Source organism: Anopheles coluzzii, chromosome 2 (genome assembly GCF_943734685.1).
Source record: "Anopheles coluzzii chromosome 2, AcolN3, whole genome shotgun sequence".
Taxonomy (NCBI): Eukaryota; Metazoa; Arthropoda; class Insecta; order Diptera; family Culicidae; genus Anopheles; species Anopheles coluzzii.
The window spans coordinates 28746828-28764076 of record NC_064670.1 but is presented as its reverse complement, the minus strand read 5'-3'; the positions used below and the strand labels follow the sequence as shown (position 1 = coordinate 28764076).

The 17249-nt window shown below is 43.6% G+C and overlaps 3 protein-coding genes across 25 annotated transcripts in view; 1 reads left to right on the top strand and 2 right to left on the bottom strand.

Moving 5' to 3' along the window:
* Positions 1–5355, top strand: part of LOC120949698 (RNA-binding protein Pasilla) — a 75358-nt gene extending 70003 nt beyond the window's left edge. For 21 of the 22 annotated variants that reach the window (XM_049606769.1, XM_049606768.1, XM_049606773.1 and 18 more), the window contains one exon: positions 343–5355. In XM_049606769.1, the coding sequence (XP_049462726.1) occupies positions 343–602 (260 nt within the window). In that variant the 3' untranslated portion in view covers positions 603–5355. The remainder of the gene's footprint in view (positions 1–342) is intronic. The other variant, XR_007452074.1, reaches the window with a different exon arrangement.
* Positions 5356–11548: 6193 nt separating this feature from the next.
* LOC120951301 (N6-adenosine-methyltransferase MT-A70-like protein) lies at positions 11549–14374 on the bottom strand. Of its 2 annotated transcripts, none has more exons than XM_040369932.2 (3): positions 14000–14374; positions 12194–13802; positions 11549–12123 (listed from the first exon to the last, which is right to left on the bottom strand). In XM_040369932.2, exons 1-3 carry the CDS (start codon positions 14223–14225, stop codon positions 12009–12011), a joined length of 1950 nt encoding a protein of 649 aa, XP_040225866.2. In that variant the 5' UTR covers positions 14226–14374; the 3' UTR covers positions 11549–12008. The 2 variants fall into 2 exon arrangements, with proteins under 2 accessions (XP_040225866.2, XP_040225867.2); XM_040369933.2 differs by having other exon boundaries at positions 14048–14374.
* Positions 14375–14599: 225 nt separating this feature from the next.
* LOC120949722 (probable cytochrome P450 6d5) lies at positions 14600–16685 on the bottom strand. Its single transcript, XM_040367203.2, has 2 exons — positions 14898–16685; positions 14600–14823 (listed from the first exon to the last, which is right to left on the bottom strand). Exons 1-2 carry the CDS (start codon positions 16213–16215, stop codon positions 14636–14638), a joined length of 1506 nt encoding a protein of 501 aa, XP_040223137.2. The 5' UTR covers positions 16216–16685; the 3' UTR covers positions 14600–14635.
* Positions 16686–17249: the final 564 nt, after the last annotated feature.

The following is a 17249-nucleotide window of genomic DNA, read 5'->3' as shown; positions in this document are numbered from 1 at the left end:
GTGGCCTCATGTCACAGTGATTCGAGAAAGTTACTTAGCAAGCGATAAACCCGAACTGTGTACAGTCGCATCTTCCGAGCCGTGATGTTGTTTACTGCCTTCTGTGTCCCTTTGTGCCACAAACTATCGTCTATCGCCACATCCACTAACTACATTACGCTGTACAGTGCAGCTGCAATGCTTACTAACCGGTGTTTTTTTTTTTTGGGGAGCATTTTATCGTTAAGCAACAAAACAAGCTTCCAATCCAACAATGGAACAGTAGCCAACACGAGAATCACATCGCTGAACCGCACCGATACTAATCTCGCCTTTCGCTTTTCTCTTTTCCGCGGCGTGCAGGACCGGCCGGGCGCAGTTTGGTCGAAATTCAGCACATATCCGGCGCGAACATTCAGATCTCGAAGAAGGGCATCTTTGCGCCGGGCACGCGCAACCGGATCGTCACCATCACCGGCCAGCAGAACGCGATCAACGTGGCGCAGTACCTAATAGAGGAGCGCATCAGCCAGGAGGAGACGAAGCGGGCGTGCCAGACGGCGGCCAATGCGGCGGCCACCAACAAAACGTCGGCCGCGTCGGTCGCCACCGTAACGCAATAGGGGTGCCGGACGGCAACGGGAGCAGTAGTAGCTGCAGCCGCCGCCGCCGCCGTCACGCCCAGCCGCCTAGCCGCGTTCGCTAGTCCTCCGCCCAAGAGCCGCCTGCAGTCCGCGATTGACGAGTTTAAGGCAAACATTCATCTGTACGTAGCGCATCCTTCAATCTGAATCCCGTTTTGCGAGGGAGCGTTGGGAGCGTCCCACTGCGAGGGCACCAGAACCCGTTGGGAGTATAGGAGAAGTGTGATAGAGGAAGAGGAGGACGTGGAAGAGAGCGAGAGAATGTGTGTGCGTGCGGTGCACGGGAGGCAGGAAGGAAACAAAAAAACAAAACAAATACAGCAAAGGAAGACATATTACAGTGTAGGGACATATTAGAAGCGAGTTTCGTTTAACGTTAGTGTAACCACTAATCCACTCTTCGAGCGAGCGAGAAGGGGAGAGATAGAGAGACGCGTCCGCTAAATTCAGTTTCAGAACGGGCGAAGAGTGAATGTCTGCGTGTGCGTGTGTGTGTTTCGTTTTTAGGGCAAAAAAAGTTGTTTCTCGTTGTACACGTACATCGTTTCATTCGTACACTTTGTTGTTAGATTTTAATTTTTGCGACTCCACCGCCCGCTCTACCACTTCACTTCGTTTCGTTTACGATGGGGCGGCTATGTTTGCTCCGCCGATTGAAGGCTGTGCGGGCAGCAAAGTAAACAAAAAGGATAATATATAGCGTTAATATTCAAATTGATTATGTGAGCGAAGGTAAAAGGGGAAAACAAATCACAGTAATAATCGTACAATGGGCGTAAAAAGAAGAAGAAGAAGAAGTAGCAGTTGGAAAAAAACAAATTATCAAGAACAAGAGTAAACTTGAAATGATTTCGCGTTGTGATAGCGAACAGAGAAACGCCTCGGTCGTTTGAAGACGTAATTGGGGGTAGTAGTAGAAAGGCTGGGTAACAAAAACAAAGCGTTTAGGTAAATATGAAATGGGTGAAAACACCCAAAAAAAAAACATACACATTCACACAATGCAAAACACACACACATACACACAATTTATTACAAACTACAGCTATAGGAAATGTGAATGGTAAACTATTGTGTAATTGTTATTTTACTAGATAAATTTTGTTGCGCGCTAGAATGGACGCGGGATAAGCAAACGTCTAAAACAAAACCCCACACATACATACACACGAAGTCGTACATGTATAAAGAAATTTTAACGAAGGAATGAGCTACAGACAGCAACAAAAAACACAATATGGAAAGTTAGAAAACAAAAGTTTCACCCTAATCCTGTGCAACTTCCCGTGTAGCGGATAAAACTAAACGAAAACAAAGCATAACATCACACACAAACATAAACATCACACATCGGATTGCGATCACGGGATGGGACGGGACGCAGGGCAAAGAGATCGATAAACACTTTAATGCATGTGTGGTTAGGGCGTGGTACGCCACACTGCAAGGCACCCGCCGTAGTAGTAAGAAGGACCATTTAATTAGTAGTTAAACATGTTACCCCTCTCCAAGTTATATATATATATATATTTTTTTTTTTTTTTGGTTTGCGTCGATCGGACAGGAAACCAATCTTCCTTCCCTTTCCGTTCAAGTTTCGCTCAAAGCGTACCAACCAGCTCGTGCGGGATGGGAGGGGGAAAAGCCCTCCGAAAAGCGCTTCATTTGCATCACACTTTTCAAACGATTCTCTTGTTTGTTCGTTATGCGATCTCTGCTGCTGCTGATCGCCGCTTACGATGCCAGTCATACACGTTTTTGTTTTAAATAGAATGTAGGCCGTTAATTCAATACCAAAAAACATAAATAAGCATCACCGATCGATCAAGCGCATCGAGACACATCATACAGTACGCGCATGGGTTGTTTCTGTTACTTTATTTGTTTTTTTTTTTTGTTACACGTTTATATTATTTCCCTAGTGTGCCCGATTCGAAGACACTGTTAAAGGCCCGCTGATACAGTGGGCCGTTTCCCCATTCGCTGAGTTTTAAGAAAATGTAAAGACTCCCACATCCCACATCATCAACACTTTCGCAACCCATCGTCATACCGTAATTGCTTCACACTCGATTGTTTGCTCGATCGAGCATAGCCACCCGCAGTCATAAAACTCCCCCACCCAGAACAACCAGCTAGTGTCGACACTAGCTCCTAGTACAGCGGGTTTTGTTTGTAATTTGGTAGTTACTTTTATTAATCTATATCGTTCTTATTAATTCGTTCTAAAAACAGAGCAGCAGCGAACGCTATTAGAACGCTCCAAGGGAAGCGTCGGGACATGTGGAATATAGGGAATGGGAAAGGAAAGTTACAAGCCTGTACAAGCGCGATGGTATCCGAACACGCATGCCGTGGTACGGATTGGTTTGAGCGTATCGATTGTTTTTTTTTTTTTTTTGTTTAGTCGGGACATTATTCTAGTGACTTAGCAGTATAAGTTTAACAGTAGCATACGTGTTTTTTCCGTTGCTTTCATTCTTTATCTATCGCGTAACACGCATACGCAACTTTGCCTAAATGTCGCAATCTACACGGAACACTTGTGTTTTTTTTACGCAGGAGTCCGTCATTTGGTCAAGGATAAAGCATCATTGATTCCTGTTACTTTACTTCACCCACAAACCCAGCGGTGATCCAGGCCTAAGAATTTATTTCTCACTTCCAACGGCTCGTGTACGATTTGCATGCTTTATAACCGTTACCGTAATGTTTAGTTAACGTAACTTAGAAAGATAGGAAAGGAAAGGGGCGTAGGAAAAGGGTATTGGTTCTTCCATGCAGCAAAGGGGGCAGGAGGGGAGGAGGAGGGGGAGGGAGCGTTTAATCAAAACAAAAGCGAGGATCCGCACCGTTTTCCCAGCGCATGTAGGGCGCGCGCGTGTGTGCAATAGGTTTTACCCCTTTGTTTTATCGATGCAATCGTTCATATCTATCTTACATTTGTTTGTATGCGCTACTACAGATGTGTATTTCTTTTTCACAAACCATCACACAAATAAGCATGTTTTATCTCAATTTGTTTCCGCTTTGCTTGTGGCAGCAACTAGATGACGCTTCACGAGCAAATGCTAGGCGTTTAGAAATAACCCGTGTGATGAAAGGGAAAGAATTATCTCTCTCTCTCTCGTAAGATCAACCTACAAAAAAGACGTACCATCACCAATTGGCACAGAAACTAGTGCTCTTTTGCCCGTACACAAAGTAGGAAAACGCTCAAAGCAGGAGAAAGCAACGAGAAGGATAACAACAGAAAAAAAGCAACAGAGAACAGTTTGCTATAAAGGAGACATCTGGAGAAGAGGAAAGTGTGAGAACCGATTTAAGACATGTCGAACTATTATGTGCCACCTATATCGAGATACACACGTTTACGGTGTGTTTGTAAGTCTGAGTGCTTGGGGCCATCTTCCACTGAATGTGCCGTCTTTTCTTTGGTAAATCAACTCAAAAGCCTTGCTCCATATCCTTACTCGTGTGACCCAAATTTGCCTCTCCTGCGGTGTTTTTCCCTACCTTGTGTCTGGGTGGATCTCCTGTGCGTGTCAGGACGCCTGTTTCTGTTGCATCTGTAACATCTGTTTTGCACTATTTAAATTCGCAAACTGCTGATCACACATCCCGCCACCACGGTTTGTGCAACGAATGTGGTATGGTATGGTGTCCTACATTTGGGCAACAGCCCGTGCACTCTAGGGAAAGTGGGCACGGAACGAACGTTGAAAAGACACGGGTACCGAGAGGGAAATGTAGGGGCAAGGGGTTACATATACACACTTACACATCGTACACGTTAAGCTGTTATAGTGTTGTAAAATAATTATTAAACGCAAACATTGATACATTTCTTCATTCAGTTACCATGCCGCTTGACAGTAAGAAGCTAATGATGCTCCTGGCGGGGGAGAAGGGTAGGCAAATTGTTAGTGTAGTGAATCCTTACGACGGGTTTACAGTTTTTTTGTTCTTCTTCTTCTTCTTCTTCTTATTGGGGTGGTAGTATTCGATACAGCTCCAGCACATCGACACATAAGATTTCTAGTTACAAAACCCCTTGTATGTAGTGGTCAAACAGTCAAACGCCTGTGATGCGTGGCACACATGGCACACATAAACGTAAACGTAATATTACAACTGCATACAACCTTCCCCACAGTCTCCCACACCTTTCCTACCCCATTATATGTGCATGCATACACTCGTAACCCATCTACTACTATCTACTACTGTGTTATGTTTTATTCAAAGTTTATCTATATTTATAGTGCAAATGAAAGCGGCAAACACGACGGGTTTTAGGGCCCTATCGATTAACCATTACACAAAACAAAACAGGAAGACCCTAAAACAAATAAGCGGGAAGGTAAAAGTAAGCGAAAGTTTAAAAAGAAACAGACAGGAAAAAAACAGCGTGGCAAGATAACAAAAACTAGAAAATAAAGATAGAAAGGAAGGCAGGTCGCGGGCGGAAGTAGAAGATTAATAAATTGAAATGGATTGAATGAACAGTAAAGCGCTGTTTTGGTGTTTGCAAAACGTGACGAGTGGACCGTATAACATCAAACAGCACGCCAACAAAAGCAGAGTGAAGTGAAGAAAGTAAGCGAGGAAACAACCCAAAACAAAACAAAAAAGAGGGAAAGGAAATGAAAAGGGAGTCACTCCCACAATGGTAGAAGGTTTTAAGAATGAAATTAAGCGAAAATACACAGAACATTACGAGACAAATTAATCACAATGGAGTGGTGTTAGTTGCGTGGTTTGGTGCGATATGTTCATGGTATAGTATTCGGTTTCTTTGTTCGTCGTTGTTATGTTTTGTTGTTTTGTTGTTTTGTTGTGTTGTTGTTCCTTCATGTTGTATTTTTTGTGTCGTTTTCGTTCATCTATTACTCTTTTATATTCTTTTTATGGTTTTCCTGTGTATTTTTAAGGAACGTTTTATTTTCTATTTATTACTGTTATTTAAAATCAAATGTTTACTATTAATTTAAGTTTTCTTTATGTTTTTAGTGTGTATCCGCAATTATAGCACCACCCGCCCGGACGTGAATGAGTCGTCGGAGGGAGTGAAGATTTAAGTTTGCAATCGATAGTACAACACGCTGGTAGAGCCGAACGATATGCAACCTATTTGCTGTCGGTGTTATCGACCGAGAGCAAAAGTTAAAAATTAAAGCAAAACGAAACAAACAAACAAAAAACCGGTTGACAAATTGGCCAGCAAACAAACGAGCAATGGTTAGAAAGCCGCATTATGTGTAACGTTGTGATGGTAGATAATTCTATTGCTGTTACTTGTTGAATGGATAGAATAAATACACACTCACACATACACAACAGAGTACACACACACACAACAATTGCTGGTTAACGAGAAAGCTGGCATAGAGGAGAAAAAAAAAAATGTTACGTGCTATAGGGGCTATACCTTTCTTACGGTTTTGATAACTTGTGTTGTTAATTCATCTGGTTTATAAAGTCCTTTTGTGTTTCAGTTTCATTAGGATAATTGTGGTAGAATGATAGAAAAAAAAACCAATCGAGGGTCACCGCAAAATTAAGTACCTACGAAGCGAATCAATGAAACCGCTTCATTCATCACGAAGAAAAGGAAGAAGGAAGAAAGAAAACAATACCATATACTCATGTTAATTCTCTCTCTCTCTCTCTCTTCAGCAGCAGACAGAATGCACAGTTTTCAAATTACGTATAGAGTGTCACAGTTTAGTCACAAATACAGTGCGCCCGTACGACGTGGTGCAACTAGCCATTTAGAAGCAAGTCTAACGCTACTCTACGAATTTTATCCCACACACCATAACCATAAAGTCTCCGCATCGTGTTATGGTGTGTTAAAACGCACCCTAGAAGGTGCCCCCCAACAAGCAAAACACTCCACTGTGCAAGAAAAGCAACGAGGTAAAGCTCCCCTTTACCTTTACTGCAAGCGTACGATTTACAAAGCGAAGCGAAGCGGCTACAAGTGTTGTGAAACAAAAGTATTTAAGTCATCAAGTATAAAGGAAAGCGGTGAAGAAAATTGAGAAAACGAAGAAAAAAACAAAAGAAGCCTCCAAGATGAAGCAGAAGAGCACGATGAACGAATCAAATTACATTATACATACATACGCAGAGAAGAGAAACAGAGAGATAACAGAAAAACAAAACAAAAAAAACAACAACAAACATGTTAAGAAAGTGTTAAACCCAAACAAATAAGCATACATTAATCGAATTACAGACACACATAGACACACATACACATCTATATACAAATGCGCGCGCGTCCGTTACAGTAGTGAATATGTAAGGTATGAAAGTTTATAGACAGATATTTTTCTAAAAACGCAACTGAAACTTAAGAATAAAATTAAGAGTATTTCAATAGGCTCTGTGTGCGTGTGTGTGTGTGTGTGTGTGTATGTGTGTGCGTGTGTGTGTGTATGTGGGTTACTGATACAAGTACGGGCAGTCACAGAAACTGTTGCTGTTAGTGTAAATCGCGTTGCTGACGGGAGAATGAGAAGGACAAGAAGAAGGGCGGAGTGTTCACTCTAGCAACACCGTTTGTATTGCAATCTTTCTAAAACATTCTCTCTTTCTACTATCGAACCGCTCCGCATAAGAAAAAGAAGCCCCCGTTTCAACAGGACCCCCACTCCTTTCCCGCACCCGAAAAGTTTTCCCCGTAGTGAAAATGATATTTGTAGACTGATGAGATATTTAATCAAGACAAGCGGTAAAGGAATGAAGAGCAAATCCATCATCAACACTGCGAGTGAATGAGTGTGCAAAGCGTGTAAGAAAAGTAGCAAAACAAGGCGAAACAATGTGGAGCCCTTTTCTTCCGCCATCAAACGCTAGATGTCAATGCGTGCACAGAAGACGAACCCCGTGGTTTTTATTTTTTGAATTTTTCATCCAGCTATCTCATCCAAAGTGGCACTTTTTTTGCGCAGCGATAGGGGAAAAAACAAACACACTCTGTAACACATGCATACTGTAAATTTTCCATCCTTTTTCTTACTCTTCTTGCACTACTACAACTATTAACAACACCGTTAGTGGCAATGAGAAGAAATGCAAAACATTCTCTCTTTCACTATACTAAACACAGTTACACACACGTTTATTGCCGATATATCTCCTTCAATATACCAATAGCCTGCAGTATACTGTATTACTAAGAAGAGCGTACACTTGGCAGCAATACACCTCTACCATTGTCCGTACCGTACCGTGTACCGAAGCACCGACTTTTCCACTTCCCTCACTGTGGTTCACATTGCCGCACCACATTTTCATACAACATGTTTACAAAGTCAGTTACTACTTATAGTTATTGTACGCCTTGTTTAAACTATTACTAAATAGAATTCGTTTAAGCTTTAAAAGGGTACTAGAACAGCTACTCATTAAGGAAGAAATTGAATGATCGTTGCATTTGAACCATTTTCGCGTTGTTTTGTTTTCACTCCCAGTTACTTGTTTTTAGACAATTACCAGTGTTAAAATCACTAGTTCCTTAAACAAACCCCCTTTTAACTAATGCCAAGTAGCAGAGCAGGGGAGGAAAGTGGTGGTGATCGCAGAAACCATTTCAAATAATTCAAACCTTAAGACAACCCCTCCCATTGTTCGATATGATATAGGGCAGAGCAAAAAAAAAAAAATCATTCATAATAGAACAAGAAAAAAAAACGATACAGATGCAGGAAGGAAACACGTATAGGAAAATTAACCCTACTACTACCATAATCCAATGATAGACAATATTTTCTGCAAAACCTTTCAAAGCACATCCTTCTTCGTCCTCTACCAAAACTTAAGCAGAGAAGGTGGAGGCAGAAAAAAAAACACTCGTTTGTAAGATAGAGCATTATATATACATATATGAAACCGCGAATCGCCCTCGTGAATTCCAACACCTCCTGTAGTAACCTTTTAACACCACTTGTCACCCTCATATGATCACGATCCTCATGATCCTCAAACACATTGTCAAGTTCTATGGACGCTAGTGTTAGCGCGCACAGTTACGAACCGTTTTTCTCACGTTTCTATTTCTATGCTGTTCGAAACAAATACATACATACATACGCCCAAGCATAAGTAAAACAAATAAAACAAAACAAATCAACCGGAGAACAGGTTAGTAAAATCAAAGCAAAGAAAAGGCAGCGCAAGGCGCGATACGTGTTATGTTTGGCGTGATCACTTCCACACGTTCTCGTCGTCAGCTAGTGTAATACCGTTTATTCCTTACTTATATATCTGTTTTAGTAAACCAAACAAACCTAGACAAACAAAAGAAAGAAAACAAAGTAACAAATTATTAAGAACGATTAAAGGCAGAGCACAACGCGAGATAGTTGTGCTACTAGTGGTCGGTGTGTTTCAATCGCGTTCTCAAAACCGTCTTAACGTCGCGTCGCGGTATAGTATCACACCTACATGCGATTACCGTTTGCTCCGTTTGCTTACACCGCCGTCAAGGGGGTTACGGAAGAAGGCAAAGAAGGCAAAGATGTGTTGGGTTGTTTAGATTTGATTTCTATATTCGGAAACGAAGCAGTACAATTACATGTTCTGCAAGTTTGTAGAGCATACAAATTAATGAAAGTATAATTGAAGGAAGGAAAAAGAAGAGAAAAAACAGCAACAAAAACAGAATGTGACACAATGTAGAATAGGGTGCAATAATGTGTTGAAACAATGTTAAAGCAGAAGCAAAGCTGCAAGATCGGAATGAAGAATAAATTCTAGTGCGCAAAAAAAACATAAGTAAATGAAAACAAAGCAAACAAACAAACAAACAAACAAACAAACAAACAAACAAACAAACAAACATAACAATACACACACACACACAAACACACGTACACATATATAGGACAAACTTCAAGTAAATAGATAGTGTCAAGAGAATTGTTTGTAGAACGGAGAAAGGCAGGTGCAAAAGAGTGAAAACCAAATAGTACTATAAAGGTAAAATAAAAAAAAATTAATAAATTAACAAATCAAATCAAAGGTGAGTGTAGAGCGGAAAGCGATGACAGGACCGAAGCAAATACACGGGTAACGTCCACATTCCCGGCCCCGAAGTCGAAGACGCAAGCTTTACCTCGTTGTTGCACACTTTACCACTTTTTCCCCCGTGTTGGTCATCCTTTGCCTTGTTGCCTCTTGCTTCGCGACCGAATCTCCTTCACATTCGAGCTCATCCACTTTTCACAACCCGAATGAGCAAATGGCTAAGCGCTGGTAGCGGCCAAAAATACGTTTCATTCGTACTCTCTTCCATCAATGCGCCTGGCGCATGTCCACATTCAATGGTTCACCGTCTTCTTTTATTATGCATTGTTGAGAAGGTACAGTTGATAATGGGGAAAATAAGAATGAAAAAAGGTGAAAAAAACAAAAAGTTCAAACTATCTCATACTTAAAGGAACATTTAAACACAGCGCGAATGGAGTGGAAGAAAACAAACAAACAACCTAATCCGTCAAATAAAAACAAACAAAAACATACAAAACAACCAACACATACAGAGAAAAAGAGAGAAAGAAGGAGAAGGTCAACAGCATTGTCCAGTATGGAGGAGACTTTTCTATTCTATAGATTGTGCAGTTATTAAAATGCAAAGTATAGAAAGAAAAGTAAGAAACAGAAAAAAATAGAACATTGTAATGTTCATATTTTTACATTACGATACAAGTGATGAACACTTAAAACATGCAGCCACAGAATAAACACATGTTAAAATAGCATCTAAACAAACCTAAAGATCAAACTGACTCAAACATACACGAAGAACTACTTTACGCAACGCTAAAACACACTAGAATAAAACAAAGCATAAAAAAAGGAAAATTGAGAAAAAACTGTGCGTTAGGTAAAAATTAAAATGCATCCATACATAAACACATAAACACGGCCATGAAAAAACACATTTAAAACTAGTTAAATATAAATAATGAAAGGTAAAGAAATTTAAACCAAAACCAATACAAACAAAAAGAGAGAAAAAAGAGCAAATAAAAAAGATGAAAAAATATAATAAAACTCGGCAAAGAAGCCCCTTTTTCCCCAACTATTTGCCAGCGATCAAATCATCGCAAAACGTACACAAATACACACTCACACACACACACGCACATACCACATATATTTAGCAAGAGTGAGCGTTTACCGGCCCGGTACCGGTGGTCAACCATACACGGCCGGAATTAGTTCAATTATTGTAGGGTGCTGGAAGATGGAAGTGGCAAATTAAGGGGATAGGGACACACACTCCCATGCAAGCGAGCTCAGGCTCAGGGAGCGATTGGGAAACTAGGCAAAGTGGGAAGAGCGGGAAATAATTAAAAACAGAAGCAACAGCAAAAAAAACAAGTTCAATAAAACCAAAACCTTTAAAAGTAAACAATCGTTCTCTGAACTTCGATTTTTGGCACACAAGCAGCTAGCAGCTAGTAACAAGTGCTAGCAGTGAGTAGTGGGGCGGGTTATGAACGTGGCACTGCTAGCGATTTGAAATCGTAGCATCGTAGCAGCGTATTGTTGCAAAAGTAGGAGAATTAGGAACTGTTTTCAATGTGCTGAAGGGACGGGTCGATTTGAATTACCGAAACGAAATGATGTTAAGGAAAAGCCTCGTTAGCTTGGGAAAGTGGGAAAAGTCTGGTAATCTGCTGTACGGTAGTGCCATTTTGTGTTAAAACTGTGTTTTCCGTTAGAAAGATTGTTTTTCGAAAGATAATTTTAAGAAGCAAATAAAGAATGATCGTAAACGTGAACACTTGACGGAAACGTTCCGAATCAAACATCCAACCGAAATGAAAAATTCAATTTTTCTTAGTACCGCTATTGCCCATTAGATGGCACCACAATATGCGTGATTTGAAGAAAGTCGGTTGTAGTTCAGTAAACTAACTTTATATTATTTTATTTTTTGTGCTTTATTAATCTCTTTAACACCTAAACGCTCTGTTTAGCTTATAATAATGCCCTTATCTAATGCATTAATGGACGGTCCCGTGGTACAGTCGTCATCTCGTGCGACTCGCGAACGCGAAACACACGAACAGTCATCGTCAAGTCCCCATGACGCTATACACTGCTGTTGTATATCAAGTACAAGGCCTTATCCTTCCTCTTTAGCACAACAACCGCTGTCGGTCTCTAGGCCGGCCTTTACTACAAATGGGCTTAGCTATCAGTGACTTGTTGATTGTCAGTGCTTCGTATGAGCGGCACGCACATGGGGCTTAAGCCCATGACGGGCATGTTGTTAAGTCTTGCGAGTTGACAAACAGTACACCGCGGGACTGGCTTAACCGGAGTTTTGTTAGCGATCTAATGTTAAATCAAACGTACCGGTTAAGGAATTTTACCAGGTGTCATACAGTTACCATCCGGGTAACGCTTTTGAAAAGAATTAATCAACTCAGGATCTACCAAACGAATGCCGTCCAGCTGGTTGCCAAGCGTAATCCTGAAAGTAAAAAAGCGCACACATCAGTTCCATTTGCATCACCATTTGAATGGTTGAATCTGACTCTTACCAGTTCGGTTGCACATTATGCGGTCGACCGAATAGCTCAATCTTTCGTGTGCCTGGACTTAGCCGCTCGATGATGCCATAAATTTCGTCCGGCTTGTGGCTGGTGGCCCGTACCTCAGCAACAATCACATCGCAGTCTAGTCCACGATTCAAATTCGGAGGATTGCCCTTCATGCCGACCAGGCAATGTTCCTTCCCATGGTTTAGCCAATGGCCGGTGCGTCCCGTTCGTATGATGCGTTGCAATTGATTCGTTTTTACCCAGATCAGTTCGTCCACTCGTTCGTAGCCCCATAGTTTCAAACATTCACGACCCAGCTCCATCGCTCGCCCAGTAACCCACAGGAAAATTAGGCCATCGTCCTGCAGGGCCGGAACGCCGAGCTGACGCATTTCATCATCGGACATAGTACCGTAGGGCAGCTCCATGTGAATGTCCCACGGTGGATCGGCCATTACTACCGCAAACTTCCCCAGCACCGTCATATCCAGGAAGCGCAAATCGCACTGAATCCATTGCGGAGGATACAGAGTAGCGCTCGCATCAGCAATGGGGCGCTTTGGTCCGGCAACGTGTTCGTCCGTCGTCTCAAACTTGGCTGGTACAGTATTCGGTGTCTGGTCCACATACGTGTCCACCTCGTAGTGCACGTACTTGCACGTATCCATATGGAAGCAAGTGTTCAGGAAGCTACAGTCGCCCAACGTTTCATCCGTGTGGTTTTGGATAATTTTCTTGAAATGTAGCTTATTGCATTGATATTTCGTTTTAGTGTCTTCCGCTTCCAGCCGCGGTTCGGCAGACGCAGCTTCCGATGATTCTGGCTCAAGCTTGATCTCATTAGGCCCCACTGCGTCCGTTTTGTTCGATACATCTTCCGCTGGTACGGCGGTTTCCTTATCCTTTTCGAATTCATCGTCCGTTTCGTGGGCCTTTTTACTGTCGCTTGGCTCTTTGCTCTCGGGAGACGCTTCCGAAGAGCGCATACATTCGATGCGTGTGCCATGCGGGCAGAATTCCATCACCTGAGCGCCGCCCTGAGATTTGAACTTTTCTACCAGTGATCGTTCTTTGGCTGTTGGTTTCGAAAGCAGTTCCAAAATTTCTTCCCCAACCTTTTTGCTCTGCTTTTCCCTCGTCGATGGGAGTGAGAGAAGCGACAAAATATCGGACGCTTTACAGGAAAGCGAAGCATCTACCGAGTTTCCCTTCCTTCCCTCATCCTTTGCTCCCGCCAGGGTACCGCGGGCCACTTTGCTACCTCCGTCGGGCAGATCTTTGGAACAATCTGCTTTTCTTTTGTGTCCGTCTCGATTGCCGGGCCCAGCGGGACCATGGTTCATAGCCATGTCATCGTGCAGCGCTTGCAGGTTGATGTGCTCCGCTGAAATCACCTCGTAGCCCACAGTTCCACCGATGCTGACTTCTTTAACATTGATTAATTTCTGTCCGGCCAGCTTGTGCAGGTAATAGGCAATGGAGTCACGCAGCACTGCTTTCTGTACGTGTTTTTCTACCAGCTCCGCTATCTGGGCCGAGTTGGAGGGCAGTATTAAGCTTTTGTCCGCAAGCACCTGCACCAAACATTTTTCCACTTCTGCATCAATATCTGTAAACAAAAAAAAAGAGAAAACAACATTTAGCTATTTGTCAGTAATTGTACAAGAACAACCATTTATCGTGATCATGCATGAATCTCTAAAAAAGGAAGTGCTCCTAGCATCCCTGCGTATCATGTATCATGTGCATGTGTGTGAGTTGGGTGGGGGACATGCAACACTGTATGGCAACAAAGATCCGCTTTACCCGCACTTCCTGTTTGATCCGATTTGATTGAAGTCAGAAGAAGTTTACCCTTATCCTCGCTCAAGTTGGTGGCTGATTCGATTTTGATTAAGCCGGCAACCGCTCCTGGACCACCGGGACTACTGTTTCCCAGCAAGTCTTGTCTCTCTTTTTTGCGCTTCTCCAACTTTTCACGCAAGCTGTTGCGCTTCACTTTGACCGCTTGTATTTCCTCCCACGAAGACATATTTATGTTGAATGAATGTTTTCCCTAATCGCAATACAGTGGCAAGGCGGGAAGTAGACACATTAATTAAACAGCCACGAATCTATGCATTGATATGAACTTCTTCCTAAACGCTACCACAAAAACAAACACCCTTGCGAAGCTGTCAACCTACAGTGGGAGCGTTGCGGTTACGAAAAATGACAACTACATTATTATTTTTCTCAAACCAAGGTTGTTACATACTACTGTGCATCAACAATCTATTTATCACTACGCTCCAACAGATGGCGCTACGCTGCACGTGATTTGAGCGATGACGGTTGCAGTTCAGCAAATTTATTTTATTTTGTTGTATTTTAAATTGCATTGTATTGATCGCTTATTCTGCTAAACGTTCTTTTAGGCTTAGAATAATGTCCTTTACTTATTCACCTAGATAATTGTACTTTTGCGCGATCACCACGAACAGTAATCTTCATTGGCAGTCCCCCGTCCGGGGTTAGCGTCACATTTGCCGGCTCGAACCGCACCTTTCTCGGTACGGTGGCCTCAAAGTCGAAACGAGACAGCATCAGCACCAGCCCAATTTTGGACAGCATTATACCTTGTCGCAGTCCTGCAAACAAAAAAAAACGAGTGTAAATTTTAAAAATATTTCTTCCATTGCCCATAGCATGGCCTTTCACCTACCGATGCAGTTGCGCGGTCCCAATCCAAACGGGTAGTACGCGTCCGGGTCGTAGTTTGGTGTCTGCTCGTCAAACCGCTCCGGCATGTACACCTCGGGCTCGGGGAAATACTTCTCATCCATGCAAATCCCCAGCAGTGGAATGATCACCTGCGTTCCTGCCCGTATCACCACGTCAGCGGCACCCGGGACAGGGTAGTCCTCGGTGCAGACACGGTTTAAAATTGGTAGCCCCGGATATTTGCGCAGCGTTTCCTTCACGCACAGATCCAGGTACGCCAGCTCCTGCAGGCTCTCGTAGCTGATGACACCACCGTGCCGCTCCAGCACGTGATCGATCTCCTGCCGTGCCTTAGCCAACGCTTCCCCGTTGTGCGTCAGTTCGTGCAGCGTGAACGAAATCACACCGGTGGACGTATCAGCACCGGCCACATAGAACAAAAACACATTCGCTGCACACTGGGCGATCGTAAGCGCATCCTGTCCGTTCGCTTCACGCCTCAAATCGATCAGCAGCTGAATGAAGTCCTTTCGCCGTTGCTGCGGATGCCGTTCGCGGTGTTCGATCTGGTGCGTCACAACCTCCGTCGCAAACTGGCGCATCCCCGGCGGCAACGAGCTCAGCCCGGTCAGCTTCAGCAGTCCCGGGCACACAAACACACCCGCCGACCGAATGTTGTTCACGAAGCTGTTTGGATTGTTCAGATCGCGCAGCGGCTCCACGAACGGATCGTTCGGATCGCGCAAACAGTGCGTCTCGAAGCCGAAGAACACGGTCGCGATCACGTCCAGCACGTAGCGCGACGAAATGTCCCGCATATCGACCACGCGGCCCTCCGCCGCCAACGGTTCCAGCTCGGCCAGCAACTTCTCGCTCACGTCCAGAAACGTGGGCATCATCTGGCGCAGCTGGCCGGACGTGAAGGTCGGCGTGAGCTTCGCCCGCAGCCGCTTCCAGCGTGCTCCGGGCAGTGCGAACAGATTGGCCGACATTGGGTCGCGATGTTCGTCACAGAACACACCACGGTCGTGAAAGTGCTGGAAATCGGCCACCAGGATACGCTTGGCCAGATGGGCATCGCGCACGAGGATGGCTGGTCGGAAGAACAGATACACACCAAGCAACCGTTCCGTGCTGCGCGCGTACAGCTCGTTTACGGCCACACCGAACGATTCACGTTTTTCGGCCAGCGCACGCAGATTGCCGTACGGTATTTCTGGGCGCAGATGCGGGAACCCTTGGCGGGCCCAGTACGAGTAGACATAGCGAAGGCCAAGGTAGAGCACCACCGAGAACAGAGCGAGCGTGTACACGAACATCCTTCACGCCGAGCGCGATCGATGCGACTGATCGTCTTGGACCGACCTGTGGGAGATAATGGACCTGCTCGCACGCGCCGTTGATTGGAGGAGCACACGATGATGGGCAATAATGTTGACCGAAAACAGTGGCTCAAACAACACAACCACGCGGGTACAAGCATACTAGTCGTCTCGCATCATCATGTGCTACATATGAACGATTATGCTGGTGGTAAAGGTCGACTGTCCAAAACTTGCTCTCGAGAACGTTCGAATGCTGCGGGTGCTAATTCGAGGAGTTGTTTCAACAAGAAGATTCATGTCACCGAGAAGCTCATACCTAGGGTAAAGCATTCAGAAAGCTATTCGAATTTTTCTCCTAACCGTGAGGGGTTTAGAAGATCTTTACCTACGAACGGGTAATGGTGTTAAGATAGAAATGATTGCAGATAAGGACAAACAGCCTAAACATAATATAATAATTAATATGTATTTTTAATTGATGCCGACTGTGTTCTACCAAGGCGACAAAAAACATCTTCATTGCATTGCCTGAATATATGGTCAGCAAAGTATTTGTCTATGTTGTTTTTTTATATTAGAGCCTTGTTTTTAGCAAATGTCTTCAACCATCTCAAAACATTCTCAGCTCGTTGTGTGTAGATATTTGTATCATTTGGAGTGGTAGATATATTTTCGGGGAACACTGAGAGCCTCCAGCTCATTATAAGCGCCCCACAGACCGGTCATAAATGTTGAACAGACCCGGTTCAACATTCCGAACCACCAGATGATTTAGGAAGACTCGCAATCGCTTCTGAATGTGCTTCAGGAAGATGGTATTCGTTTCCTGACATGTTACACGCACAACGATTGATCCGGCTAACTTTGTGGTTTCGACGGGTCTTGTGGTTTTCGTCGATTTGCACCGTCATGCTGCGGCCTCCTATCTTCTCACGAGTACGGTCGAACGTTACCCCAACAAGTGACGGATACCTTCCTTACCGTACTTTTCGGTCCATTGAATAAACATCACATTAACTATGTACAAA